The sequence below is a fragment of the Sus scrofa genome, chromosome 7 (assembly GCF_000003025.6).
Source record: "Sus scrofa isolate TJ Tabasco breed Duroc chromosome 7, Sscrofa11.1, whole genome shotgun sequence".
In the NCBI taxonomy this organism is placed as follows: Eukaryota; Metazoa; Chordata; class Mammalia; order Artiodactyla; family Suidae; genus Sus; species Sus scrofa.
The window spans coordinates 88,518,466-88,545,193 of record NC_010449.5 but is presented as its reverse complement, the minus strand read 5'-3'; the positions used below and the strand labels follow the sequence as shown (position 1 = coordinate 88,545,193).

The window sequence follows — 26,728 nt, the reverse complement described above, 5'->3', positions numbered from 1 at the left end:
ATTACTAAAAACTTACAATGAAAGTATATTGGCTTGAGCTGACCTTGCAGTAAATGAAATCAGGATTCTTCAAAACACTGTAAAATGCATCAACTTGAATCAGTTTTTAAAAATTGTTCACTTTTTAAATGTGCAGCTGTTGGCAGCTGTCCAAGTCCATTAGCACCACATATAGCAAATTAAGAGTATTCTCTTTAGGGAGGATGACTTAGTGGTCTTTTTTTAAAAAATGTTTAAAAGTTATACAATTAATGTTGATTTATTGGGTCATATTTTGAGGGATCGACTTTTCATTTTGCTAAACTGAAGGATTTTAGTAGTTTCCCTCTTCGTCCACCCAAAGTGTAAGCACAGTGGCAGAAAAATATGGGGGGAATAATTTTACACTTCAGCAAAGAATCTTACCCATTATCTTGTTTGGTTCCAAAATCAGATAAGGTTCTTCTGCCAGATGTCTCAATATGTGCTTACAGGAAGAAACAAAGATTCTATGAGACAAATTAACACATACTTTGTATATGCAGTCCAAACGAATGCAAAAAGTCACCAGATTGCTTGAAATTATCTTATGTACATTCTTTTCGCCAAGAATGTACAAATATCTTTAATAACAAATACCCTACAACTCAAGTGAAAGTTGTCATTACTTCATCTGCTGTCAGAGTGACACTGTCACTCAGTTTAGACAGTAGGGAACAACATGGACCCTGACCTGTGAGGTAGGGAAGTGCGTTGAAGTATTATGGCCATTTCACACAAGGAAAGGTTGCAGTAGGTTGACTTTTTCAAAAAATATGGCAATCATTGAGAATGATGATTTAAATAACTGAATAAAATGCAAACAAGCCCTTCTTGTTATATTCTTTTTTTTTTTTTTTTTTTTTTTTTTTTTTTGGTAAGAGAGTAGCTGGACTGAATCAGTACTGATGAAAAAGTTCATTTCCAATATCCAGAGTCTCTCAACACTTTTCACTTTCTATTCAGCCATGTTCTTGGCTCATTCTTGGCCAAGAATGAATAATATTTTCACTAAAATGTTATGATTTCCTAGGACTTTTACGCCAGGCTGGCTTTGAATCCACTCTCCCCTCTTTGGGGAGAGATCAATGAATGTAGCCTCTAGCGATTTAATCTTGCGAGAGGAATCCTATGGTATCCGTGATAACTTGTCACTTGGGAAGTTCACCTTCTCCTGGATGGAAAGTAATATTCCATTTTTGGTTTTTGTTGTTGCTATTGTTTTTGTTTTTAAGTTTTCAGCAGGTGATTCTATGTATAAATGGATTTGTACCTGTCTGTTTTGAGCAGAAGGAAGATGGAGAGGGAAAATATACTCCCTGTTTCCACACCTTTGTATTTGATAATTATTTGCCTGTTTGAAGTAATTTGTGAATGGCTTTTGTAAAGGACTTAAGCAAGACTAGAAAACCAGTCATGTTTAATCAGTTTTTCTGCAGTATTTTTTTGAGGTAAGACTACTGCCTAGGAGTGTAACAAACTGTAAGTCACACATTCACAAAAATAGTTCACCTTATTCATTTTAAACAACAGAAAAGTACACTGTAAAAAAAAGTTGTTTTGTTGGAAGCGAATGTGAATGTTAACCTATACACAAGGTTGAACTATCAAAAGGAAACCTGGCTTTGTGACATCAGAGGATGTTAAAGAGCTTATGGCATATATGGCAAGTGCACGGAAAATCCATCTTCCTTCTCCCTAGCATCCCAATCTCCACCTGCTAAGCAACTCCCTGGATGTCACTTCCCATTGTAATCTGTACTGACTTCCTCTGATCCAGAAGTGGCTACACTTCAGTGGTAGGGAGGGTTTTACAACTTAATTCTTTAGCACTTCTGGACTAGAATTGGACCTTTAAATTCCACAGATGCTAAATCTCTCATTTGTTACTGAATAAGGAATGCCACAAATATGTAAATAACTCACCATTAAGCTTTTCTTTCCTCCCATGATCTAGAAATTAAATCACTGTACAAGATTGTTTATTGTATTATCATCAGAGGCCATTTCATTAACCAGCTGTTCTATAGACAACTGGATAGCATTCTTGACAAGAGAAGAAGCTGTTTCTATTAAGAGTGTTTCATATTGTTCTGAAGTTCTACCCTCAAAGCCACTATCATTAGCAAAAACCCCTACTTGCTCACTTTCAATTGAAATTAGGAATTGCTTAGGGACATTTTTAGCTTTCTTAACATCAAATTCACTGATTTCAGTGTCTGTGATAATAATAGCAATTGGCTCCATTCTTTTGCTTTCTTCTGGTTTGGGTTTTTCTGCAGTGATCTCATTTTCTTGAAAATCTGATTCCTGGCTCAATTCAGTATCTTTTGGCTTACTCTCCTCAGCTACAATCTCTCTACTTTCGTGGTCTTTCCAATCTGGTCCACTTTCTAGGATACTGCTTCTGGCTTCTTCCACAATTTGTTGATCTGGGACTGCAGGTAAGGGAGGAACATCAGAAACCACTGGGAGGGGATGTTCTATGTCTGAGGTTTCCAGTGGGCTCCCTTGCTGAGGATGAATGCTTGGTTTTTCTTCAGTCGTTTCAATATCTTTTTCAAGGATTAGCGTTCCGGTTGGAATAGCAGAATGCCCTGTACCTAACTCAAGTTCTACTGAAATCACTTTTTCTCCAGGAGAAGTTATGCTCTTGTTCACATTTGATTCACAGACCTCATCACCATCTTTCTGTGAGACATCTTCCCTTATATCCAGAGTTGACTTGGTTTTTGTTGCCTGGTCATCCAACTGGACTGGAGTTTTTATATCCAAACTTTCAGCCTCTTCCTGGACTTTAATGCTGCAGTCTGAGTCTTCTATAATTTTGGAATGATTACTTCTTTTCCCCCCTTTTGAGAATTTTATGCAGGGAATCTTGAGTCTGGATTTTGCCTTTTTCTTAGAAAGATCAGCATCCTTGCTTTCAGGCTGCACTTTAGCCTTACAGGGCTTTTGCTGCTTTGAAGAATCTGATCTTTTCCTGCATGTTATAAGGCGTTTGACTGAAACCCAGGCTCCCCCTGGGGGCTGTGGCTGATCAGAAGCTCCCGCTTCTGGGGGAAATTTCCTTGCTGCCTCAGGAGCATCAGAGCCAGCTTTGGGCTTCCTTGCTTTGGTTGCCTTCTTCCTTCTCTTGAAGCAAAGCATCGATGCTTTTTCCTCCTGCCTCTCATCCTGAGGACTAACTTCTGCTGATCTCTTCTCATCCTTGCTTTCTACTTGTATTTCAGAAACTGTGGTCTCCATTTTGACATTATATCTTTCTTTCTCTAGAAACTATGCCTCTCTTCCTTAGCAGCCTTTTATGACAAAAAAAAAAAAAAAAAAAAAAACACACACTAAATAAAATTTCTTCCAGATGGAGTCACTCCTTTTGTCTTACTCCATGGTTATTTTAGGTGGTTTCTCCAGTTATACAAATACCTAGTTTCTCTATTACTTGTAATTTCTGTCTTTAATTTCTTCATGAAAGCCCTTTTACTGGATATATTTTTGCTTTATTTAACGATCAACCTGACAAGAGAAAACAGAGTGGTATTTTATTTCACCATCAGCCTGCTGTTTTCTGTAGAGACTATGATTCTACCAGGCATGTTTCCCATATAATAACTTACCAAAATGACCGGAGAATAAAAATTGGGGTTTACTTTTGCCCTATCCAAAAAGATTTCAGCATGAATTTATTTTGCTCTCTTTGTTAAAACTTCATTTTGGATTACTCTGCAAATCTGATATTATTTTATCAATTCTGTAGTTGTGCTGTCTTTATGAACTGTTTATGACTCTGAATCGAAAGTTGACAAAAACCACCACTACCACCACCAAAAAACAATAAAGGGCAGGGTGCTGGGCAAGCTAAATTTTATTACATCCAATAAGGAGTTCTGAAGTTGCAAAGGATCTTAGAGATCATTTGAGATTATTCAGATCCAGCCAGATGAAGAAACTGAGCTCCAAAGTGGGCAGCTGGCCCGCTAAAAGCCACACAGTTAGATGAGGTCATAGCCAGAGTTAGAACTGAAGACTTTAACTCTCTGATGTTCTTTCCATTATACCATAAGGTTTCTGTTCTAAAAATGTATATTCCATGAAGGAGGTGCTACTTTTCATACATGCTCTTGGGAAATTTAACATTACTGTCATTCTCCACTCTTAAATTTGTTTGTATAACTTTGACATTTTTTTCCTAAGTATCTGCTGTTTAAACATTTTCCATAACGAGCACGTAACTGAAGATCAGAGTGAATGATAACAGTAGTTGACATTTGTTGAGCAACTCCTGTGTATTAGGAAGTGCTAAGCCCTTTTACACACATCTCTAATCCTCCCACATTATAGAGTAGGTGGTGGTATCACCATCTACAGATGAAGAAATTGAGGCCCAGAGCGAGGTTAATTTGCTCTAGATGAGCTAGTCAATAACAGAGCTCAGATTCAACCCAAAATTGCTTGTTTCTGAAGCCCATCCCCTGAAACTGGGCTTTAGGATTTTCATCAGAAAAAAATGACGTTTTTGGAGATGCTAATCTGCACCAAACTCACTAGCCCGAAAATTTAAAGATTGTTCAGTGGTCATGTAACCAGGATGCAGCCCATCAACTCATAGCTGAAGCAAGAGTAGACTGAGTTCTTGCCATTTTAAAATCAAGCTTTTGAAATTCTTTATATTTTCTTGGTTCTGGAACTAATCTAAAAGCCAAAAATAAATAGATAAGTTGTGCAACTGACAAACTGATTATACATAAACATAAAGGTATATTTTAAAGTTAATCCACAAGATGGTATGATAGTACCAGAGAACAGAGAAAGGAGGTGACCACCTAACAGAAATCCTGTGGATTTTAGTTTATGGATGTCTGAAGATAAGCAAAGGGAATCTTTCTTTGTACTTTTAAAAAAATGTAAATCCTTCACTGTTGAAGGTTTATTTGGGCAACTCCTGATTCCATGAACCACAGAAGGAATTGGAACTCTGAATATCAGTTCATGATGTAAGCAAATATTCCCTTAGGTCGGGTGATACATACTCCATTGCCTCCGACAGAAAGACAAAGCCATCCTACAACCATGATGGAACTAAAATATGAACATTTAACAGTGTCCCTCTAAACATGATACACTAGAACCACAGCTAATTATAGCTCTTTGTCTCCGCACCTCTTATGAATCCTCCCACCTGAGTGTTTTTTTATTAACCGGAGGGATGTATACCTAATAGAAATGCTGATATTAGATCATTTAGGAATGTGTCATTTGAAACTAACTTGGATTGCTCAAGGACAATTGCTTGAGAAGCTCACTGGAATGTATACCAAGATGTAGAACTACAACAGATATCCAAACAAAACCTAACTGAAAGGGGGAGAATGCAGTCTGTGGCTATTAAAACTTTGCGGAACATTAGACTGCAAATGATTCGTCCTTAACCTGCAGAAGTAGTTTTATTGCTCCAGGAAGCTGTAATTTCCTGATAGAATCGCAAGTCTGCTGCCACTGAAAATACCCCTTGCCCTTTTCCCGTGAGCAGAGAAGCACGGAGGCAAAGAGCAGCCACTTCCTGAGAAAAGCGGTGCATCTCTCCCCGCGCCAGGTGTGGGCCACACGAAGCTTCCTTCAGGAGGAAGGCATCTCTCATTCGGCTTGACGCGCCTTATGGCAGGAGCTAGAGCGCAGGATAAAGTACTCAAAAAGGAAAGTGCTGGGGCGGGGAACAGCTAATCCAGCTTCAAGCTAAATGTACAATTATAATGGCCAGGAAGCCCACACCGCATTCGCCCCGAAAAGGGCAAGGAAGGAAAAAAGCTACCAGCTACACAAGCCCCCAGGACAACTCAAACGCGGGGAGGGCAGGTGGGCAGAGTGATGAGGGTCGTACTGAGTGGAGATGTCTGCGGACAAACACCTTCCCCCGTTGTTACCCCGGCCACCTTCGGGGCCCCAGATTCCCGGTGGCCAGCGGGCACCTCCCGCCCACTCCGCCACGCGGGCGGTCGGCGGACCGGACACCGGCCCCGCGCCCTCTTTCCTCACAGCCTCATCGCCCGCTTCACTTACCGAGGGCGCCGGGGTCCCTGGACAACGCTGCCGCGGAGGTCGCGGGGGCGCCCGCGGGGCCGGCGGGAAGGCAGCGGCGCACCGGGAGCGAGCAACCCTCTGCAGAGGGACCGCAGCCGGGCGACGCCCCCTCCCCAGAGCGCGGGGACCGACAGCTGGAGGCACCAATGCGCGTGGAGCAGGCGGGCGCGGGGCGGGGCCCGGGCTGGGGGCGGGGGCGGTGGCCCGGGGGAGGGGCGGGGGGGGGACAGGAGGTCCACCTGCGGGTGAGCCCAGCCCCGGGCGTGGGACCTTCGCGCGCCCAGCCAGGCGGCAATCTTTTAGGCGCGACCACATCCAGGCAAGGGCCGGGGGCCACCGAGAGAGATGGGGAGGGGACCAAGGTCGTAAGCCTTCCATTTTCTCAGATGCAAAGTAGCAAAATCCAATTTTAAACTATGGGCACTCACATCATAAATCCCCCCACTGAATATTTAAAGTCACAGCAGATATCACATTTTAAAAGTAGGATTCAGATCTGTGCAGAGTCAATCTCGTTTGAAAAGAAAAATTACCTATATGAATAGAGAAAATAAAACTTTTCCAGGAATGGGTTTGGGTGTAATGCACTTATCACGGTTCCCTGCCAAAGGTTCTCAGAGGCCCAAGACACAGACCCTTGTCTCCTAAGAATCTAGGAGGAAGGAAGAGATGATGCAAACTGTGTGATATCGATGTCAGAAGGGCACAGAAACACAGCCCCCTCCCTCCTTTACATCTTGTATATTTCCAGGATTCAGTCGATTACAAGTTACCCGTTTCCCTTACATTCCTAGGTGTCTGCTTAACCTTGTCCCTCTCAAGTACAGCGCGGGGTGAGGGTTAGGGGTTTAAAACATGAGTTGACTTTCCTCACAATTCTAGTACAGACCAGAGCAAAGGGCACTGGCAATATTCACTCTCTGTTTGGCTAGGCTGTGTTATTTTCACACATTTTGAGAGTCTTTATCTAAGCAAGTTCCCAGTCATAGTGAAAAGCACCATAAGCATTGATTTGTATACATAATCCACTGTATATAGTGGATTAGCACCAATGAAAGGTGTTGCAGTGAGAGTTTAGGGTGACTTGCTTTGGGCTTAATATTACCTACAAGGGCATTCCTGGGAGCCTCTATGGTGAGGTCCTGCAGGATGCACAATTCCTGCCTCCTCCTCTGGCCCCTCCCAAGCATACTATCTAGATGAAGAAGCTATTAAGGCAGAGGGAAGAACTATGAAAAGCAGTTGTACTTATCTCTTTTCTTCAATAGGACCATGAGCTTTGAGAGAGTAAAGCTCTTACCCACTTTTGGATGCTTATCCAGGAATATAGTTTACCTTTGTAAGATTCTTTATTAAGGAAAGAACTATTTACACAATAGCAAAGCTGAATCTAAGCTGTCAAGATCCTAGAGACAAGCGCTATAAAACAGGAAAATCCCTAAGCACCTATAGTAGAGATAATTAAGAATTCAATTTATCTTTATTTATTCAGCTAACACCAGTCTGTGTACATCTCCTTTATATCCCCAGATGAGTTACTAACCCTGCTTACTGCCAGATTTGAACTCTGAACAAGCCAAAAGAAATCCATGCCATTCATAACCAACTGAGATGCTCTTACTTACTAAGTACAAGTTTTCTCAAATCTAGATCTGGGAGTTAGCTACAATTTCAGGCAAAAATAAGATGAGCTTATCTAAATGAAGACAGAGTAGAAGAGCTGTCTTTATTAGAAAATAATTGGGAATGAAATAAAGGACAGGTTAAAATAATAAAGGCCATTTTAACAACTTGTAGATCTTATTCCACTTGTTTTCCTTTCTTTTTTGGGTCCCACTTGTGGCATATGGAAGTTCCCAGGATATAAGTCCAATCGGAGCTGCAGCTGCTGATCTACACCACAGTCACAGCAGCACAGGATCTGTGCCTCATCTGCAACCTATATCACAGCTGACGGCAACGCCGGATCTCCAACCCACTAATCGAGGCCAGAGATCGAACCTGTGTCCTCATGGATACTAGCTGGGTTCATTTCTGCTGAGCCACAACAGGAACTCCTCCATTTGCTTTTCTTAAAACAAAACAACTAAAGAATGGGAACCGAAGGGTACTCTGAAGAGGTGAATTGATTTTGTATTTGAAGGGCAGATTTCTTTAAGCTGTATTCTAAATAACTCATTCCCAACTTCCAACACACGGGGTATAGAACCATATAAATAAAATATTTCACTGTGGGTTTCTTTTAGGATACAGCTAGAACCTGACGCCATATCTGAGTTTTAAAAAATGTATCCCTCACCTAGGAAAGAAAGCTATCATCCCCAAACTCAGTTAAGTGACAGTTGGTAAGCTATTACCCATATCATTGTCTGCTACTCCATTAGTAGCTTTTCATTATATAATGAGAAACAGTTTCTAAATATATCTCCCATCTGATGAGAAATTATCCTACCTACAACTTATCTTGTTAACATCACCAGATACAGTGTGCCAATAAAATAGCTTATATGTCTGATTTCTACTGATCATACCATTTCTCCCATCCTGGTCCCCAACCACCCATCGTGGCCTGGGCCTGTAGCTACCAAAAATGGTTTATAATGCCTTGATAATAATTCTTACATTTTAGAGACCAACTGGTAATAAGCCCTCCAGCTCCCTTCCCTGTAACACCATTAAATGAACCTGTGGCTCCAGTTCTCTGCTGGTTTGATCTCTTCCTGGACACCATTGGGGTTGTACCATCCAACACAAACTCCACAGTAATTCTGTTGCAATCTGCTCTACTTGACAGCACATAAATGCTGTCCCTTCTTTGAACCAAGTGTATCTACATCTTTAACACACAGCAGCAGCCGTGAGGTGTAGATCACAGAAAGTGCAATATGTTTACCAGCAATATTACAAATATGGGGAGGGAAGCCCTTAGCAGCTCAGATAGGGGTCAGCAGGGGGACAAGGAGGCCAGTGATCTTTAGGGACTCCTAGCCCCAAGATAAAGGCACTAGTCCTTCTCTGACCACACACACTAGTATGTACCCCGAGCACTTATGCTTCACCTTAGGTCTTGAATTCAGCCTTTAGTTAAGTTGCAGTTATTTTTTTGTGCTTTATGCCTTCTCTTTATCACACCTCTTCTTTATCACAGATTGAAGAATCAAGGCCACAAAACCCATGCCGTCAATAATTGCTCCCCTGCCTTCCTAACCTTATTTCTTCCCTTTGGTCCTTCCACTTTTTATCATCCCTCCTTTCTGAAGGGATACGAAATGAGCACAGCTTTCTTCCTGTCACAAATGGGAGGTTCAATTCTGTACAACCTGGCAGTGGCTGCCTTCTAAGAGCTCTGAAAGGCACAATGACGGTCAAGAGCAGAGGCTCTAGAGTCAGATGATCTTAACAAGTGCTACTTAACAAGTGCTTCCTGCTTCCTGTAAAATGGAGCGAGGTAATTTACAGATGTGTCCCGTTATAGTTTCTCTCTACATATCTCCAACCAAAGGTCTGCTCTCATTCTGAAGCTAGAGGTCACTCTGCACAATTCCACTGCTAGGAATTGATCCTATAGATGCTTCTATACAAGTTGGGAATAGTCACTGAGACATCATTTGTAAGCAAAACCCACAAAACAATGGTTAAGTGTCCATCCAAAGTACTGTTAAAAATACTATGCAGCCATAAGAAACAAGAGGAATCCCAAATTGCTGATGGAGAAAGACCTCCAGGGTATAATGCCAAGTGGAAAGGGGCCATGTGAATTTTTACTGAAGTGCTTATTTTACTTTTTAGGAACATTCTTGCATTCGTGATGGGCCATTCATTTCAAGCAATACCTGGCAAAAACAATTTGGCTTCTTCGTTGTATCAAGGCGTTGTTTATCTTTGCCTTGATAAAAAAAAAAAAAAAAAGCCCACTCACCCTCTCCCACCGCATGCTCACTATTTCTATCAGTGGTAACGACATAACAACCACATGGCTCTTGGTAATGCGAGAAAGCCTAAAAGGAATATGATGACCTTTAAGTCACCACATCTTACGACAGACTGCTTTCTTCCCGTTTACAAGTTGAATTCTCAGCAAGTCCCATTCCAGATGAGGTTTTATAGGACATTAAAAAAAAAACAACAACGCTAGAAACTGGAAACTCTGGGCAGACAGGGCCCAAATGACGATTTGGAACAGGAACTGAGTGTGTACAAGGCACCAGGCAGTGTCCAAGGCGTGGCGGAGCCGGGGTTCTGTGCTCATGACCCCTTTGCCACCTGCCCTCCAAAGCACTGCCATCATTTCTTTTTTCCTTTTCTTTTCCTTTTTTGTCTTTTTTGGTCACCCTGAGGCATATGAAATTCAGTCATGGCTCAGATCTGAGTCACAGTCAGGACCTAAGCCGCAGCAGCAGCAAAGCCAGATCCGTAACCACTGTGCAAGACTGGGGATTGAACCCTCGTTCCAGCACTCCCAAGATGCCGCTGATCCTGTTGTGCTACAGGATCACTCCTGCCATCATTTCTTTAGACTGCAAAACTGACAGTATTACAGCACTGATGTGAACCTAGGGGCTTAAATACAGTAAAACCAAGGATATCACAAAACATATTGCTCTGCCAATGCCAGCAGTGTGTAGCACTGGCACCAGTGGGTATGCAACATCTGGAAGGACTCGGTGCAGGAAGAAAAAGGAGCAAAGGTAGGAAAAATGGAAGCAGAAGAACAGAGACAGAAGCTAAAAAACAGAAGAGAAGGGAGAACATTTTGAGGGAAAAAACATTATGTAGGGAGGGATAGAGAGAGCTCAGACACATGAGAGAAGCTCAAAAATATTTCTTGAACCAGCAGAGCAGAAAGAGCTACCCTACAGTTAATGCTCTGCAACCATCCTTACTGAGGACTTTAAAAATGAATGGTGTGAGTGAGTTCCCTTGTGGTGCAGTGGGTTAAGGATCCAGCAATGGCCTGGGGTTGCTGTTGTGGTATGGGTTCAATCCCTGGCCTGGAAACTCCCATGTGCCATATAAGTGGCCAAAAAAAAAAAAAAAAAAAAAGGGATGGTGCTAAAGCTATGACAGGAAAAGGAATTTCCAAGGAAGTTCAGAACAAAAACCTGTATAAGCAATACTTTTCCAGGGGAAAAAAAATATGGAACAACACAGCAAAGTATATGATGAAAAGGCACATCCTCTAAACTCTACTTCTCCCTCAACACTCTCAGGCCTCCTGATTACATGTGTTCCCAGAAATACACAGAGACTCACAGTTTCCCCTTTAAACACAACAGTACCATAAAGTACAGACCGCAATTTGCTTCTTCAGTCCCAGAGGTCTGCCTGGTGCATGGATCGCCTGGGACAGCAGAGAACGTGGCAGCACAGTCTGCTAATGCTACAATTTACATCTGAACACGGGGGCTGCAAAATTATGTGCTTTTATTCTATGGATTTAGTAATTAAAGATGTGTGTGATTTATGCTAATTTATACATGATGATGGGAAGTAAGACTGAAGAAAGGCTTCTGGGGAAACTCCCACTACTTATTTCTGAAGATCTTCGGGGCAGGGACTGACTTCTGATCTCCCCACACTTCCTGACAGGGGGCCTGAATAAACACTGGCCAAACCTTCAAAGCAGCTTCCTGAAGCTGGACAATCTGGAAGGGAAAAGAAACAAGAAATACAGGTTTTCTCTAAGTGCTGAAATAATACTTCCCTTCCACGCTGCACCATCACCCTCTCCCACCGCCAAAGCTGTTAACCTTGACATCCTTTCCCACAGCCAACTCTTCTAGGGCCTTTCATAGACCTGAAAACAATGCCCAGCATTTGCATCATGGCTGTGTAAATACTGTTCAATGCCAGACCGATCATGAGCCAGGAGGACCTTTCCAAGGTCACATGTCTCTTCAACACTGCTCCTCCAGCATCAAGCACATCGTCTCTGCGTTGTAAGCAGAGTGGCTTCCATGAGCAACTTATCCTTACAGTTGCATAGATGATGCCTGTGGTTTGCATCCACCCGGACTTCTACTTCCTTAACGTGAGAGCTTTTGTTTTGCATTATTACATTTCGACACCTCTGTCTTCCCAGCTCTCTCCAGTCTTTCTCAGTACCTCTTCTTCCTCCTGTTCCATGTTGGATTTGTAACTCTGGGTCACTTGCAGTTGTCAGGACTCTAGTGACAGTTTTCCTGAAAAACCATGACTTCCTTTTTCTTGGTTTGGTCCTCGTTTTGCTGGAGTACACTGCTAAATCTCTTCCTGGGAAGAGATGTGAGGGTGGCAAGCCTATACGTGCCTGAAAACATCTGGATAGGTTTGGTGGGGTGTAAATACAAGTGGAAAGTCATCTTTCCCTGCGAACTTGGAGGGCATTCCTCCATTGTCTAAAAGTCTCTTACAGCTGCTAAGAAGACAGTTTAGTCTAATCCTCTCTCTCTTTTTTTTTCCATAGGCAAGTCATTTTTTTCTTCTCTGGAGAAGGATTTTCATCATGGATGGTTTTGAAATTTTACCTGCTATATCCAGGGGTGGCTCATTCATTATGATGAGTACTTGGGGGCCCTTCACTTAAGAGCCCAAGAACTCCTGAACTGGCCTTTTCCTTTCTTCTTCTTCTTTTTTTTTTTTTGTCTTTTTAGGGCCACGTGTGTGGCATATGAAGGTTCCCAGGCTAGGGGTCGAACCGGAGCTGTAGCTGCTGGCCTACACCATAGCCACAGCAATGCAAGATCTGAGCCACATCTGCAACCTACACCACAGCTCATGGCAACACCAGATCCTTAACCCACTGAGCGAGGCCAGGGATTGACCCCGTGTCCTCATGGATTCTAGGTGGATGGGTTAACCGCTGAGCCATGATGGGAACTCCTAAACTGGCCCTTTTCTATTTTCTAGGACGTTTACTCACTTTCTGGCTAACTCTCTATTCAGAGTATCCAGATCTTCTGCTCCTGCCTCCACTGTGCCATCGACTCCAAACCTGGAGCCTCCTGGGGCTCTACAGAGGAGCTCTGCCCTCCACTGTGCCATCGACTCCAAGCCTGGAGCCTCCTGGGGCTCTACAGAGGAGCTCTAACCTCCACTGTGGTTCCTCCCAAGCTTATTCTCCCCTATACTGCCAAACTGTGATGAACTGTGTTCTTCCAAAAGCATATTGAAATATAAATATTTCATTCATCAGTTACTGCCAACTCTCATTACTGCCCCCTCTCCTCTCAGATATGTCTGGAAAGGAATCTTCCGCAAGCGTTACATTTACATTTTCATAGTTTTAGTTGGGAGTCCTATAATTCATAAATATGCCCCATGAGGGAAAAAAGCAAAATTTTCACCAGTAACAGCTCACCTGTTTAGAACAGCCCATTCACCTGCTCAGTTTCAGGGTCCAAATCGATGTCATAGAAACAGGGCCGGGTAGGGAGTCCAGGCATGGTGCTCATCTAGGAGATGTGAAATAGTATTAAAAACACACATAACATCAGCTTTCTTTTCCCACCTTCCCTTCGGCTAGAAAGCTTAAGGCACCAAGACAGAATATTATTTTAGAGTTATCTATAAAGTGACACTCTCCATGTTACATCTTAAAAATCAAGTCATTGATCCAGTTATGATCTCAGAGAAACCCCCAAGTCCTCCAGCAAACCACATGCCAAGCTTTGCTACGAGCTCTGTATGGACAGCGGCAACAAGAGGTAGAGGAGGGGAGTACCCATCGTGGCACAGCAGAAATGAATCCAGCTAGGCACCATGAGGTTGCGGGTTCGATCCTTGGCCTTGCTCAGTGGGTTAAGGATCCAGCATTGTCATGAGCTGTGGTATAGGTCACAGACACGGCTAGGATCCTGCATTGCTGTGGCTGTGGCGTAGGCTGGTAGCTGTAGCTCCCATTGGACCCCTAGCCTGGGAGCCTCCATATACCATGGGTGTGGCCCTAAAAAGCAAAAAAAAAAAAAAAAACAAAAAACAAAAACAACAAAAAATGAGAGGTAGAGGAGGCTCCTCCACCTCCCTTCGACAATGGCAGGTGCTGGGGAAGCTGGGGAGTCAGTTATTCACCCTTCAGTTCTCACGTCTCAGGACAAAAGGAGATGCAGGGCTTGTCTGCTGTGTAACTTTGTTTTAATGAGTCTTGTGTAGGTAACCATATTATTTTTATTTTTGCTTCAGCAACACAACACTAGGAATCAGTATCCTTTAACTTGGGCCAAGACATTTTTGTATACAATCTAGATGGTTTTATAATCACTGTTCTTACTGGTCCAATTTGGCCTCCTAAACCTGAATTTGCAGTGCTATGGATTGTATTTACACCTATTTCTTTTTCTAAAGGGCTGGCTTTGACAAACATCTATTTATATATAAATGTGTAAGGCTTGTAAGTGAACACTCGATATATTTTAATCTGTAACAAAGTTCTTTATAATGAATACACAAAAATTCCAAATCAGATCTAGACAGGAAAAGAGTTTAAACAGAACTTCTGTCGCGAGACATGTTTCTACAATATTTTCTTAGCCTCTTTGCTGAAAACTCCATCTTGTCCTGCTTTACTTTACCCCATCTTCCTGCTGGAAAAACAGTCACAGTGCTGGTAAATGACTTAAGCTTAAGAACAAAGACCTAAAGGCATAAGTTATTCATAGGGTCAGCTGAATGAGGACAAAATGCCTCGGTCTAGGCTCGCCAGACCTGTGCATATTGGCACACCGTTTGCACAAGCAGGATATGTCCTATAAGGAATAAGAGAAAGAGGAACCTCATGGCCAAGTGGTTTATGAGCTGTCATTAGCAGAATATGCATTAGCAAAGAGAACCGACGTGCAAACCTAGGCACACAGGGTCGCTGCAGATAGGCATGCGGAAGCACAGTGAGGATTCTCTGGAATGCTATGCATAGATAACTTCCTCAAATGCTAATGATTGTTATGTGCCTAAAGGTCAGAGTAAAAGCTTAACCTTCTACCAGCTAAGTGACTTTTAAAATAATAAAAGAACTCATAAAATAATAAACAAACCCTATATCTTCCACCCATAGCCCCCTCCTCACTTGACCAAATCCTAAAGAGCATAACAAAAGCAGTGTGGTTTCTAGAGGCGGCGCTCTTGGTCCCTGAGACCTTGAGTCCCCCGGTTCCCACCTTTACTTAAGATAAATGTCTCTGTGTCTTGTTTTATGTTAACTTATTTCCTTAAGTTTCACAGCACCCATGCTTCATCCCCATCCTGCTGAGCTGGACTCAGCGAACTTTAAAAATGTCATAGAAAAGGATTAGTCACCTTCCATAATACAAAACACTATTACTTTAGAAAACCCGAATCTGACATCTAGGTACCAATCAATACTCCATAGGATATACTAAGGGAGCTGACATCAGTCTCTATTCTCAAGTTCTGTAAGAAATATGCAACTGCTGAGTATGGGGACAAGTAGGAAAAAGGAAGGGCGACTGGCTGGTCCTCAGGCCACGCACAAGAGCCTAAAGATGACACTATAAAGATGAAAGACAAGGGCCCACTGATGTAGGTACACACGAGCTGTTGGCAGAAAACTCTGAAGATGGTCCCCAAAACAGTGATTAGGAGGATTTTCAGTACTTTTACTCTTTGCCAAAGAGGATTTTCCCCCCATATTGATAATCAGAAAACTTTTTTAAATGAAAAGGTCATGTGACATACACATAGGGACTTAGAAGTCATCACACCTTGCATTAACATATAAAATGCTCAAACACTCTGAGCCCTATTCAGGCCCCAACAGCAATTAGAAAGTGTGAAGAAGAGTAATTGTTAAGCCCTCTAGGTTAAGTGTGGAGATGTCTTGGTCCAAGTTGGCTTTAGACCAGAGTTTGAGTTTTAGATGAGGCAGTTTGTTTTAGACAAGAAAGTTGAGCTGGGCAGGCTGCGTTTCTCTCCGAACTGCAGGCCTGACACTTTCAGTTTTGCTTCCGTCTCTACAGTCAGCCCCTGCACGCACACATCAGAGGGGACTTTCAGCTGCCAGTCGCACTGACAGTTTTTCCAGAAACAACACACGTTTCTGTAATATTCAAGGTGCTGGGTAAATGGTTTCACATTCCTATTAAAAGAGGATTTCTACAAACCCCAAGGACTGATGAACATCATAACAGAGAGACCCCTCCTGCCTCTGGAGGGGCTGAGGGCACCAGTTTGCAGGCACCTGTCTGATCACCACTGTTATGTGATGACACTGCCCCACAGAGAGTTTTACAGGAGGAGGGTCACCTCTTTAATAACTCGCCTAAGGCCAAAAGTGGGGTTGGCCTTAGAGTTAGGTACTTTTGATTATAATACTGCTTCCTACCCCTTTCCCACTATGCTGAAAGAACAGCATAGCTCCCAAAGGCAATCCACTGGTTTCTTTTACTCATGTATTGGCTTAGTTTACTGTTTCGATCTTGTATTGCAGGAATGTACAATCTGCAGATGTCAGATACTGGGCGGATCTACGGGAAAAACCTGGGCACAGGATCAGTGATGCCTCCAAACAGCAACAATGTCCTTAAGCTTTCCTCTACCTCCCTATTAGCAATTTTCCTCTTTTAATATACATAAAAACCTTTAAGAAAGCATTTGATAATTCATCTCAAAGTATAAATAACCTCACCTTTCATATCCAAAGGTTTTGTTTATATTTTAATGGGGAAATTCTTTACTCAAAAATGCTGAATTCCCTGAATTTATTAAGGCATAAGCTCCAGGCCTATCAAGAAGACCCAGGAGGGGCAGAGCCTCCAAGGGGCTGTTGGGAGGGTTGAGCCAGCTGCGATTACATATAAGCACCACGGCCTATGAATCAGGCCCATCCTAGACTCAGTGAAGGTCATACTGCCACTGGGAGACAGAATTATTATTCAGTACAAGCAGTCATGACATCATCCTTGAATGGACACCAAGATGGTCCATGACAAGACGATTAATCATAATGGGCCCAGCTCCAACCTTCTCCTCAGCAATGAACTCTGCTAACTTGGCATTTGTGTGATGGCTGAGGCCATCGATTTACGGCTCAAGCACTGGAGTTAAGAAGCAGAGGCGAGGAGTTCCCGCTGTGCTCAGGGGTAATGAACCCGACTAGTGTCCATGGGGATGTGGGTTCGATCCCTGGCCTCACTCAGTGGGTTAAGGATCGAGCGTGGCCGTGAGCTAAGTGTAGTGTAGTAAGACACAGCTTGGATCCCACGTTGCTGTGGCTGTGGTGCAGGCCAGCAGCTGCAGCTCTGATTCTACCCTTAGCCTGGGAACTTCCATATGACACAGGTATGGCCCTAAAAAGCAAAAAAACAAATAAGTATATGTTTTTAAAAAAGCAAAAATAAAGAAAAAGAAGCAGAGGTGAATAGGTGGCCCTCCCTGCCTGCAGCACTCACTCACCGTTCCCACCAAGGGGTACAGAAAGCCAGCCCCAACGCTTGCACGGATGTCTCGAATAGGCAGGACGAAGCCCGTGGGCACGCCTTTTTGCTCTGGGTTGTGCGACAAGGACAGGTGTGTCTTGGCCATGCAGATGGGCAGATTCCCAAAGCCCTAGGAAAAGACAGGAACAGAAGTGGGACAAGTGAGAGGCTGACAAGGCAACAGAGAACATGTGGGCACTGTCATGATATGGCTTCTGTGATTTATCAGAACATCCAACTTCCTCTAACTCATCTCCACGTCACTGCCCTCCTCCAGCTTAGTTATCATAGATTAAAAGCCTTTGTTGGGTAAAGGAGGTACTCACAACCGTATTCCACAAGTGAATATTTCACTTTCATTTATATAACCAATTAACAATGAGGGTGTGGGGCAGAGGTGAACACACAACTACAGGCAGGCTCTCAACACTTTAGTAAAACATCCCATATTTCCTCGTGGCTTTTCCACGCACTCATGTGCCACCTCTGGGTGGATAAAGAATTTGGGATAGGACCACCTAATCCAAGGCCAGTACTTAGGAAGGGAGAAGGCTGCCGCCCAGAGAAGGGAAGCAGTGCCTGGCAAAGCTGGGAATATGCAGGCATTGACTCCAGGGCCTGCTTTATAAAGAGCTGAAAGAACCAACCAACCAAACATTTACCTGCTTTGTGTAGACTTCAGCTTTGTGCTGTGCTTCAGGGAGCAATTCAATGTCATCTGCCCCATAGATCTTCTGCGCAATGATCCTGATTTTATCCTCAATTGGGAGCTGACGGGAAGAGAGGGGAGACCATGATCAGATACACACGAGGACACATATTCTTACTTCTGGCTGTGCTCCAGGTCAGAGTCCCCGAAAGGGCCAGGGATATGTTTTATACACATACATAGACAGGTAAATAGTTTGAAGTTTATTGGATAAGAAATTTTTTCTTTTTACTATCAAGCCTCAGATTTTCTAAGTGGGAAATGTCCCACAGGTGTAAAGTTACTGTGTGTATGTATCTAGGACCTCACTAAGGAATCATAAATGACACTGCTAACTATTCAGATATAAAAAATAATGCCCTAATGCTAATAAAGATCAGCCTCCTCTCAAGCTGGGCTGGGACAGTGTTTATGAAATCAAACAACCTATATCCATCCACATAATCCCTGGTATGTGGGAGGGGGCTGATGCCAACAACACACACACATATATATATATTTTTTGGTCTTTTTTATCTTTTTAGGGCCACACCCATGGCATGTGGAGGTTCCCAGGCTAGAGGTCAAATCGGAGCTGTAGCCACCAGCCTACACCAGAGCCACAGCAACTTGGGATCTGAGACATGTCTGCGACCTACACCACAGCTCACGGCAACGCTGGATCCTTAACCCACTGAGTGAGGTCAGGGATCAAACCCGCAACCTCATGGTTCCTAGCCAGATTCGCTAACCACTGAGTCACGATGGGAACTCCGAACACACATTTTGATTGTTAACTGCTGTTGCTTACAGTTATACAGACAAAATCATCTATATACTTAAAAAACAACCCAATGATTTATAGGATCAGCATGCACTAGGAGTGGTGGGAGGAAAGGATACGTTTTCCGTGGCACCTTAAGCAAACAGTGTAGCAGACAGAGGCCATGCTCTGTGACCTCTAGGTCCAGTGAAGCACAGGGCTGCTTCCTCTGGGGCAAACCGTTCAGAAATGGGGCCTGGCCTCTTAAATAGCATTTAAATAGCCTAGTTCAAGGCATGAAGATTCAGAGCAAACAACAACAGGGACAAAATGCTTAATGGAAATGGTAAGGCCTGCTACTCACAGGTAGCAGATCACTAAAATCAGGCATCAGACTCTACGCTCTGAAGTAACTAAGGCTAAAAGAACACACTGGGTGCATTTTGTTTTTTTGAAAGGAATAATAACCTATCCATGAAAAGAAACATTTGCTTTAGGACCAAACAGTGATAATTTACAAAGGGGCTTTGTATAAAGGATATGAATTAAGCAACTGTTCAATCACGGCTTTTTAAAGATGCAGTAGAGATTACTTTCATATGCCTCTTATAACTGGAGCTCTAAAAATGCCAAGGCACATTGAGAACTTCTGAAGCAAAAGTACTTTTGCTGAGGGGTGATTAAAACCAACAGATGCTGAATAAGACAAAAAGTGGCAGCCTCCTGTTTTTTTCCCCAGAACAGAGTTCCAAGCAGAAGTGGGTTATGACATCATTACCCTACTCCTTCCACGCCTCCTATCTGCCCTCAAGGACTGGGGGTTCCCACTTAGGCACATTGGATGGGGGCTTAGCGAGGGTGCCTATAAATGCTCTATACTTGTGTTTCAATTTGTTGATGGCATTTCCTATAAAGATGGTTGGTTGTATAGGTTTTCAAACCAGACCGGAAAACTAAAGGGCAACAGGAAAAAGTCTGTATCGATAGGAGAACATTTATTAACTGTAATTAAGATATAAGTGCATTACATCTGAAAGGACAAAGAAAACAAGAATATGTTAAAAATCCAAGAGCAACAGGGTTTCTTCCTTCTATCTTTTTATGGCTGTTTTTTTAAAATTACTCAATGAATTTATTACATTTATAGTTGTACAATGATCATCACAAATCTATGATCATCTTCTAAAACCAAGCCAAGAAGCAGTCGAGATAGTCCGAGCAGAACTAGCTGCAACATCCATCCCATGTTCCTAACAAAGTTTCCGACTGCTGTGGACATCCTACTTCATGTCCAGCCACATCCTGAAACAAATGGACAGAGAACTGAAAAAGAAATACAACCCTATAATAAACAATTTTTCTGTGAACTATCTTTATACTGTATCCCAGAATAAGCAGTGCTTCTGCCTGGCTCAGAGGTATTCAAATTTACTTAGTGACGGAAAGAAGGCTGAAGCCTGCCAGGGAGCGTTGGTTTTGCACCTGAATGCTTCTCTGAACCTGAGGCAGCTGGGTACCAGGAAATGCACTCAGGACCACACTGCTTTCCCCTGTACCAGGAGGAGGTCAGAAAACACCTCGGAGCTTGATGTAGCCCTGGCCAATTCACCCTATCATGGCTGGTGCCTTGGGTTAAAGGCTGTAGTGAGTTATACTCTTGGCTCTATATGTTACCCTTTCTCTCGCCAGGACCGTACCGTGGGCCTTTTCGAGTCAGGATATGAGCCAACCTCCCTGGGCGTTCTTGCCTAGATCCTGTCCTCTGTAAGCAGCAATATGCGTTGATAAGAAAGCTGCCTGGAGTTCAGAGTCCAGGCTGTGGTGGGTTATAACTCACCTAAGAGGGAATCAAACCTACAGCTCGAAGCTGCTAAACACAGGCTCTAAACAAAAGCAGCCATACAGAAACCTCACTGTGCTTTTGGCTTTTTTGCATACAGCAGGTAACCCACCTCGAGGTCATAGAGGAGCTGGAAGCTGCTGGGAGCCTGAGCTGCTCTCTGGACGGCCTGAGCCAGCGCCAGGGCGCCCTTGCCCCCTTCTGCCCAGTGAGTGCACTTCACAGCATCAAAAGCCCCATGTTCCTTGGCGAGGCGGCTGACGAGGTCCAGCTCAGCCTCTGTATCTGTCCTGTAAAGGCAGTGCTTCATGTTAAAATACTGATGATGGCTGGAGAGGACAGAATCTGTCATGTTTTTTGCCGTTAAAATCCATGTGCATTACCCACTGATAAACGGACACTGATCAGGTAATACTGCCTGGGTTTGAATCCCGCCTCCCCAGTTTATCAGCTGGGTGACTTTCAGTCAGTTACTTACACTTCGTGTTCTGGTTTCTACAAGGGTAGAATTTCACTGGGATGTCATGAGGCTTAGGTGGCAAATCTATGCAAAGTACTTAAAACACTCTAGGCACATCATAAGGGGTCGATGAAGACCAAATTTAAAAAATTTTTGCTTCCCACCTTGCTGTGGTTTGACCATCAGAATAAGATCAAAACTAGCACTATAATACCTAAACAACCCACACAAGTTCCTGTACGCAAACACTTCCAGCTCCATACGTTTAACAATTTGTCAAGACAGCATCCCACCAGATCTGGTGAAATAATGGAACTCTGTGCAGCTATGACCTTCTGTTAGCACGAAAGGCCTTTAGAGACCAAAAAAAGAACATGTAACCTCTGGCTTGTGTGTTTTGCACTTCACCTGGTGGAGAAGGGAACCCAGAGGGGCCAAATCTGACACTCAGCAGGTGGGGTGACGAGTTCACTGTGACACATGCGGGATGTCCTGTCACAGGCTCCCAACCAGGAGCCCTAAAGTGCAGGCTAAAAACCCAATCACAGTAACTGAAGAACAAAACAAAGCTAGGAGTTGGGCTGCCCAGTGAGCTGCAGGAGAGGCTAGCCGGCCATTTTCCATGGTCCCCCTTGACTCTTATGCTTTGTACTTACTTAAAGGCATTCACAGCCACTACCACAGGAACTCCAAACATTTTGGCATTTTCAATTTGTTTCCTCAAGTTACTGAAGCCTTTTTCAACCAACTCCAGGTTCTGCAGAGACAACAGGGAAAGGTCTGTGAGGTCAAAGAGTAGAACTGAACAGGTGGCAGTTCCAGTTAAAAGGGAAACTGTCTCCTTGAGGCAGCAGCCACTCACTGTCAGGAGAGGCCAACAGAGAGCATTTCTCAGGCCGTGCCAAGGGTGCGCCAGGGCCCACAACGCTGCAGCGGAGTTGTGCCTGTGTCCTGGCTGCCCTGAAAGTGTGACATGTGCCAGTGCATCTGCTGTCATCACCCCATATCCTAACAACTCATTTGCCATTTGAGGGGAATCGGCTGCCCTTAAACAAATTATATTTACAACCCCTGTTTTATAGGGTGTGTGTACTTACATGGTACAGTGATAGACTTTCTCCATTTAGCATGGCACAGACCCTGCCATCAGAAGGGTGGAACTATTAATGATGCTTTCAAAGGCTTTAATGAACTCAACCATAAACCTTGTGTGTCAGAAATAAGATAAATGGCATCTTCAAGAACTCAATACAATCATGAAATTCAACGTAATGGAGGAAACACTGTAAAATATGCTTCTTGGGGCACTGCTTGCCGTGCTGGAAATCTGCAAACACCACCAACCTTCAATAGAGGCCTGGGCCAGTGCATTATGATAACACACTCAATAAATATGTATTATGTACATGTTATGAAAGTGAGATAATATGTATTAGCATGGAACCTCTTGAAGATGTACTAAAACTGCAACACTATGAAGAGCTCAATTAATTCCATTTTTGGACAAATACAAAAATACATGTGCATATTCATGAAATTTTTTTAATGTTGAGAGATATGCACCAAATTGTTAACAGGGGACTTAAGTCATATATATTATATTCTTGTGTATTTTTTTTAAAAAGGGTATGTAACTAAGCTTAAAATGCATTAAAAATTTTTAAATGAAAATACCATAGTCTTATATAAAAATATGCACATCAGATGATGAGTAAAACCTAGCAGTAATACTGCTTAGTTTCATAAAACAGCGGAAAAAAGGGTAAGACAAAGACAGAAAACAAGTGAGATTATTATAAACATGATTTATGCTTTTCTTCCCTTTAGGAATTGAAAACCGAGACTAGAATTTAGTTGATCTTCTAAAGAGCACAGCTAATTCCTTACCTCTAGTCACATGAAAACCAATTAATATGTTAGACTGACTGAGAACAGTTTTAAATAAGTAGACTTTCTTAAATGAAGACACCAGCTGGGCCAGTTAGGGGCAGTCACTCTAATTAGACACAGGAAAGGCTGTGGGGTGGCAGGAGGGCCAGAACTGTGAATTCCCCTCCTACGCGTGAATCAGACAAATGACCATAAAAGGCGAATCACAGCTCAGGAGACAGGCAGACTCAAGGAACCGGCAACTCTTTTCTAGCTGCTTTTGAATCATTTCACTGGGGGGATGAAAAGTGACCCTGTACTGCTTGACAATTTAAAAGCCTCCCAAAAAGGCAGAAAACTGTCAACAATGATAGCAGCTGATCTGACCATCTCTCATGCTGGCCTCTGTCTCACGTGACCACCCCAAACTGGCACTGGAGATATTTCTTTGACAGTAAATGATATAACTATGAAAAGGTTCATGCTCACGATCCTTTGAGCTCCTGCCTGATGTTATAAACCAAATAGGCTTACGAAAAATTTGCCTAGAAAAATAACCAGGACCATATCTTGGTCCTTTAATGTAGATTTAAATTTGAAGAAAAAGCATTGCAAAAAAAGGTCCCTCCTTGCTTCTGATTTGAATGGGACTTTGGAATCAGCCAATCAATGCAGGGAAGACAAGGAAACGCCCATTAGCTTAAGGCAGGGTTTCCCACCCTCAGCACTACTGACTTTGGGCCAAATATTTCTTCGTAGGAGGGGGTGTCCTATGCCCTGTAGCGCCCCTGGCCCTACCTACTGGATGCCAGTAGCGCTCCCCACCTCCAGCTGTAACAAGAAAAGATGTCTCTAGACACGGCCAGATGTCCCAGGGTGAGGGGAACTGCTCCTGGTTGAAAACCAACCACTGGTCAAGGGGACTGGTTTTACTGACATCCTATGTGGGCGATTGTTTTATGAGGCATTTCTTCCCTGTTTCATTTAATCCAGTTCTTCAGCACACTGCAGGCCTGTGAGCACCCTTTGCTCCTAGGAGCCACCCTGGGCTATCGGGGAGACCCACTCATTTCTATATGAGCCAGGCTAGGGCAAGTAATTAGAAGTGACTGAGGTTACCTCCTCTATGTAAGCCTTGGGAAGAGGAAGTCCAGCAGTAACCTGGAAGGAAAAGAAGCAAAGTCAGAAGCATTCTCTACTGACACTTGGGTTTCAGCTTAAAACGGTGCTTTGTCACGTTAAAGGCCAGAAGCTGCATGCTCGCGGTGTGGGGCGGGGGGAGATACACAGCAGTAAAAGGATGTGTCCTGCCCTAAGGATTTAGGGCTTAAGACCAATACTACAGCACAGAACAAAAATGATTGCTCTTGAATAGAGTGGGAGACCTTCGGGGCCTGGGTTAAAGAAGTGAGACAGGATGGATTACCAGGTGGGCAGGGGAAAGGCTGTGTTCCTAGTGGAGCACTAACCCCAGCGACTGAAGCACACAGCACTGGGGGCAGAAGTAAAGGTGAGCGTAGGGAAAGAGGCAGCCGGGAGCCCTGCACTATCCACTCTGAGACATCAGCCATGGGGGGTGAGATGCGCCTTGCAATGGGGTTCATGAGCTGGCCTGCAAAGCCAGCCCATGCCTTCGTGGAGCTGAACTGGGGCGCATAAGCAACACAAACAAGAGAGAAACAACACACAAGGATTTTCTTCCTCTACAGGTGTTCACTACTGCAGAGGTACCTGGTGGGTCAGCCCCCCACTGCATCCAATGGGGAAGTGCCTGTGGGGGAAGGTGCCAACTCTGGGGACCCCGCTGTGAACAATGGAGAGCGATCAAGAAGCCTTCCACTTGCTCGGCTCCTCTCCTCAGAGACACCACAGCGCTCCAACTCCAAAAGGGGCCACGGAGAGGCGGGGCAGGGAGCAGGGGCCTCACGTGGCTGCCCCACCGGGCTGTGGGTAAAGCCCTCCTCTCCGTGCTGCCTGTAACGGGCCCGCAGTAATTTTCAGACCATGAGATCAGGAGGAGAGAAGAAAAGAGGCGCAATGGCGTGAGGGTGAGCGAGGAGGTGCGAGAGACAGGAGTGTTGGCTACGAGCAGGAAGAACAAGAAAGTCGGTCCTGCGCTCCTGGCACAAAGGGGTGTCCTGGGTTAGGAGAGGCGTGCTGGGCTGTCAACACCGTGGTTCTCCCCTGAGTGGGGAACCTAACCCTTTCACGGGGTCCAAGAGGTCAAGGCTGTTTCCAATGAGAATTCTAAGAAATTACGGCTCTTTTCACTCTCAGTTTTCATTGAGTATACAGTGGGCTTTTCCAAAGATTACATGACAAGTGATATCACAACAGATCAAATGCTGAAAATGAGAAAACAGCAGCCTTCAATTAAGCCAGATACTGAAGAGCTCTGAAAACTGTACAATGCCTAAATGTTGTTTTGGAAAATATAGTCACTTTTTTACTTTTTAAAAAAAGTTATATATGTTAATGTTTAATTAATATTTATGGGTGGTTTTTTTGGTTTGTTTGTTTTTTGCTTTCTAGGGCCGCATCCACAGCACATGGATGTTCCCAGGCTAGGGGTTGAATAAGACCTGCAGCTTGCTGGCCTACACCACAGCCACAGCAACTTGGGATCCAAGCTGCATCTGCGACCTACACCACAGCTCATGGCAATGCTAGACCCTTAATCCACTGAGCAAGGCCAGGGATCAAATCTGAGTCCTCATGGATACTAGTCAGGGTCATAACCCACTGAGCCATGACGGGAATTCCTATTTATGTTAACATTTAATTTCTAATATAGTATATATCAGCAGACATAACTCAGCTAAACAAAAGCTCTTTCAGACCCTTAAGTTCTGAGACCAATATTCTTGAGAACTACTCTATTAGGAAAAGCCCTGATCACTACACTAAGAAACCGTGATTTTCTTCCATAGGTGAGGGAGATCTTATTTTTCAGGTTACAAGACCAGCTCCTGGAGGTTAGACATTTAATACTTCTTCAACTGATTTCTGAAAAAGAGTACCATGTCTTCACACAAGCGCTGAAGAAAAGGTACTAAAATAACAGAAAATAAAATACCATCTCTAAGTCGTGAGAATGCAGAAAGCACAAAGTTCCGGTTGGAGCGGAAGATAACCTGTGCTCAGCACACCTGTCCCCCTCCCTCCACCCCTCACCCCCACTCCAGGCTGTCAGTGGCCCTGCCCAGCACACACCTCCCAATAAGGGCTGACCTCTATTTCCACTAAGTGGTTTGGCTGGTTGGCTGCCAAGGCCACCATTTAGAGGGTAATGGGGCTCAGATTTTATTTATTTATTTATTTTTTAGAAAATATTTGCTGGATGCTTCTATGGCTTATGGGTTTTTTTTTTTTTTTTTTTTTTTTTTTACTAGAATGGGGATAATGTTGTTTTGTTTTGTTTTTGTCTTTTTCCCTTTTCTAGGGCTGCACCTGCGGCATATGGAGGTTCCCAGGCTAGGGGTCCAATCAGAGCTGTAGCCACCGGCCTACGCCACAGCCACAGCAGCACTGGATCCAAGCCGAGTCTGCAACCTACACCACAGCTCACAGCAACACCGGATCGTTAATCCACTGAGTGAGGCCA

General features: G+C 43.7%; 3 protein-coding genes across 14 annotated transcripts in view; 1 reads left to right on the top strand and 2 right to left on the bottom strand.

Moving 5' to 3' along the window:
• The window catches only part of ZBTB25 (zinc finger and BTB domain containing 25), a 43,581-nt gene extending 30,342 nt beyond the window's left edge, over positions 1-13,239 (top strand). For 6 of the 10 annotated variants that reach the window (XM_021099920.1, XM_021099918.1, XM_021099919.1 and 3 more), the window contains exon 5: positions 12,985-13,239. In XM_021099920.1, the coding sequence (XP_020955579.1) occupies positions 12,985-13,165 (181 nt within the window). In that variant the 3' untranslated portion in view covers positions 13,166-13,239. Of the gene's footprint in view, positions 1-5,032; positions 6,070-12,984 lie in introns of those variants that run through there. The other 4 variants (XM_021099917.1, XM_021099924.1, XM_021099922.1 and 1 more) reach the window with 3 other exon arrangements.
• Positions 864-6,256, bottom strand: AKAP5 (A-kinase anchoring protein 5). Of its 2 annotated transcripts, none has more exons than XM_021099926.1 (2): positions 6,076-6,256; positions 864-3,320 (listed from the first exon to the last, which is right to left on the bottom strand). In XM_021099926.1, exon 2 carries the CDS (start codon positions 3,265-3,267, stop codon positions 1,984-1,986), a length of 1,284 nt encoding a protein of 427 aa, XP_020955585.1. In that variant the 5' UTR covers positions 3,268-3,320; positions 6,076-6,256; the 3' UTR covers positions 864-1,983. The 2 variants fall into 2 exon arrangements, with proteins under 2 accessions (XP_020955585.1, XP_013833739.1); XM_013978285.2 differs by having other exon boundaries at positions 864-3,534; positions 6,076-6,255.
• The window catches only part of MTHFD1 (methylenetetrahydrofolate dehydrogenase, cyclohydrolase and formyltetrahydrofolate synthetase 1), a 62,374-nt gene continuing 47,149 nt past the window's right edge, over positions 11,504-26,728 (bottom strand). For both annotated transcript variants that reach the window (XM_021099913.1, XM_001924329.5), the window contains 7 exons: positions 24,244-24,285; positions 21,912-22,012; positions 20,908-21,085; positions 18,167-18,274; positions 17,482-17,634; positions 13,436-13,529; positions 11,504-11,741 (listed from right to left, as the gene is read on the bottom strand). In XM_021099913.1, coding sequence (XP_020955572.1) covers positions 13,440-13,529; positions 17,482-17,634; positions 18,167-18,274; positions 20,908-21,085; positions 21,912-22,012; positions 24,244-24,285 — 672 coding nt within the window. In that variant the 3' untranslated portion in view covers positions 11,504-11,741; positions 13,436-13,439. The remainder of the gene's footprint in view (positions 11,742-13,435; positions 13,530-17,481; positions 17,635-18,166; positions 18,275-20,907; positions 21,086-21,911; positions 22,013-24,243; positions 24,286-26,728) is intronic.

What these genes read in the sequence shown, in the direction of transcription:
- AKAP5 (XM_021099926.1), bottom strand. Translation starts at nt 3,267, where the DNA reads ATGGAGACCACAGTTTCTGAAATACAAGTAGAAAGCAAGGATGAGAAG.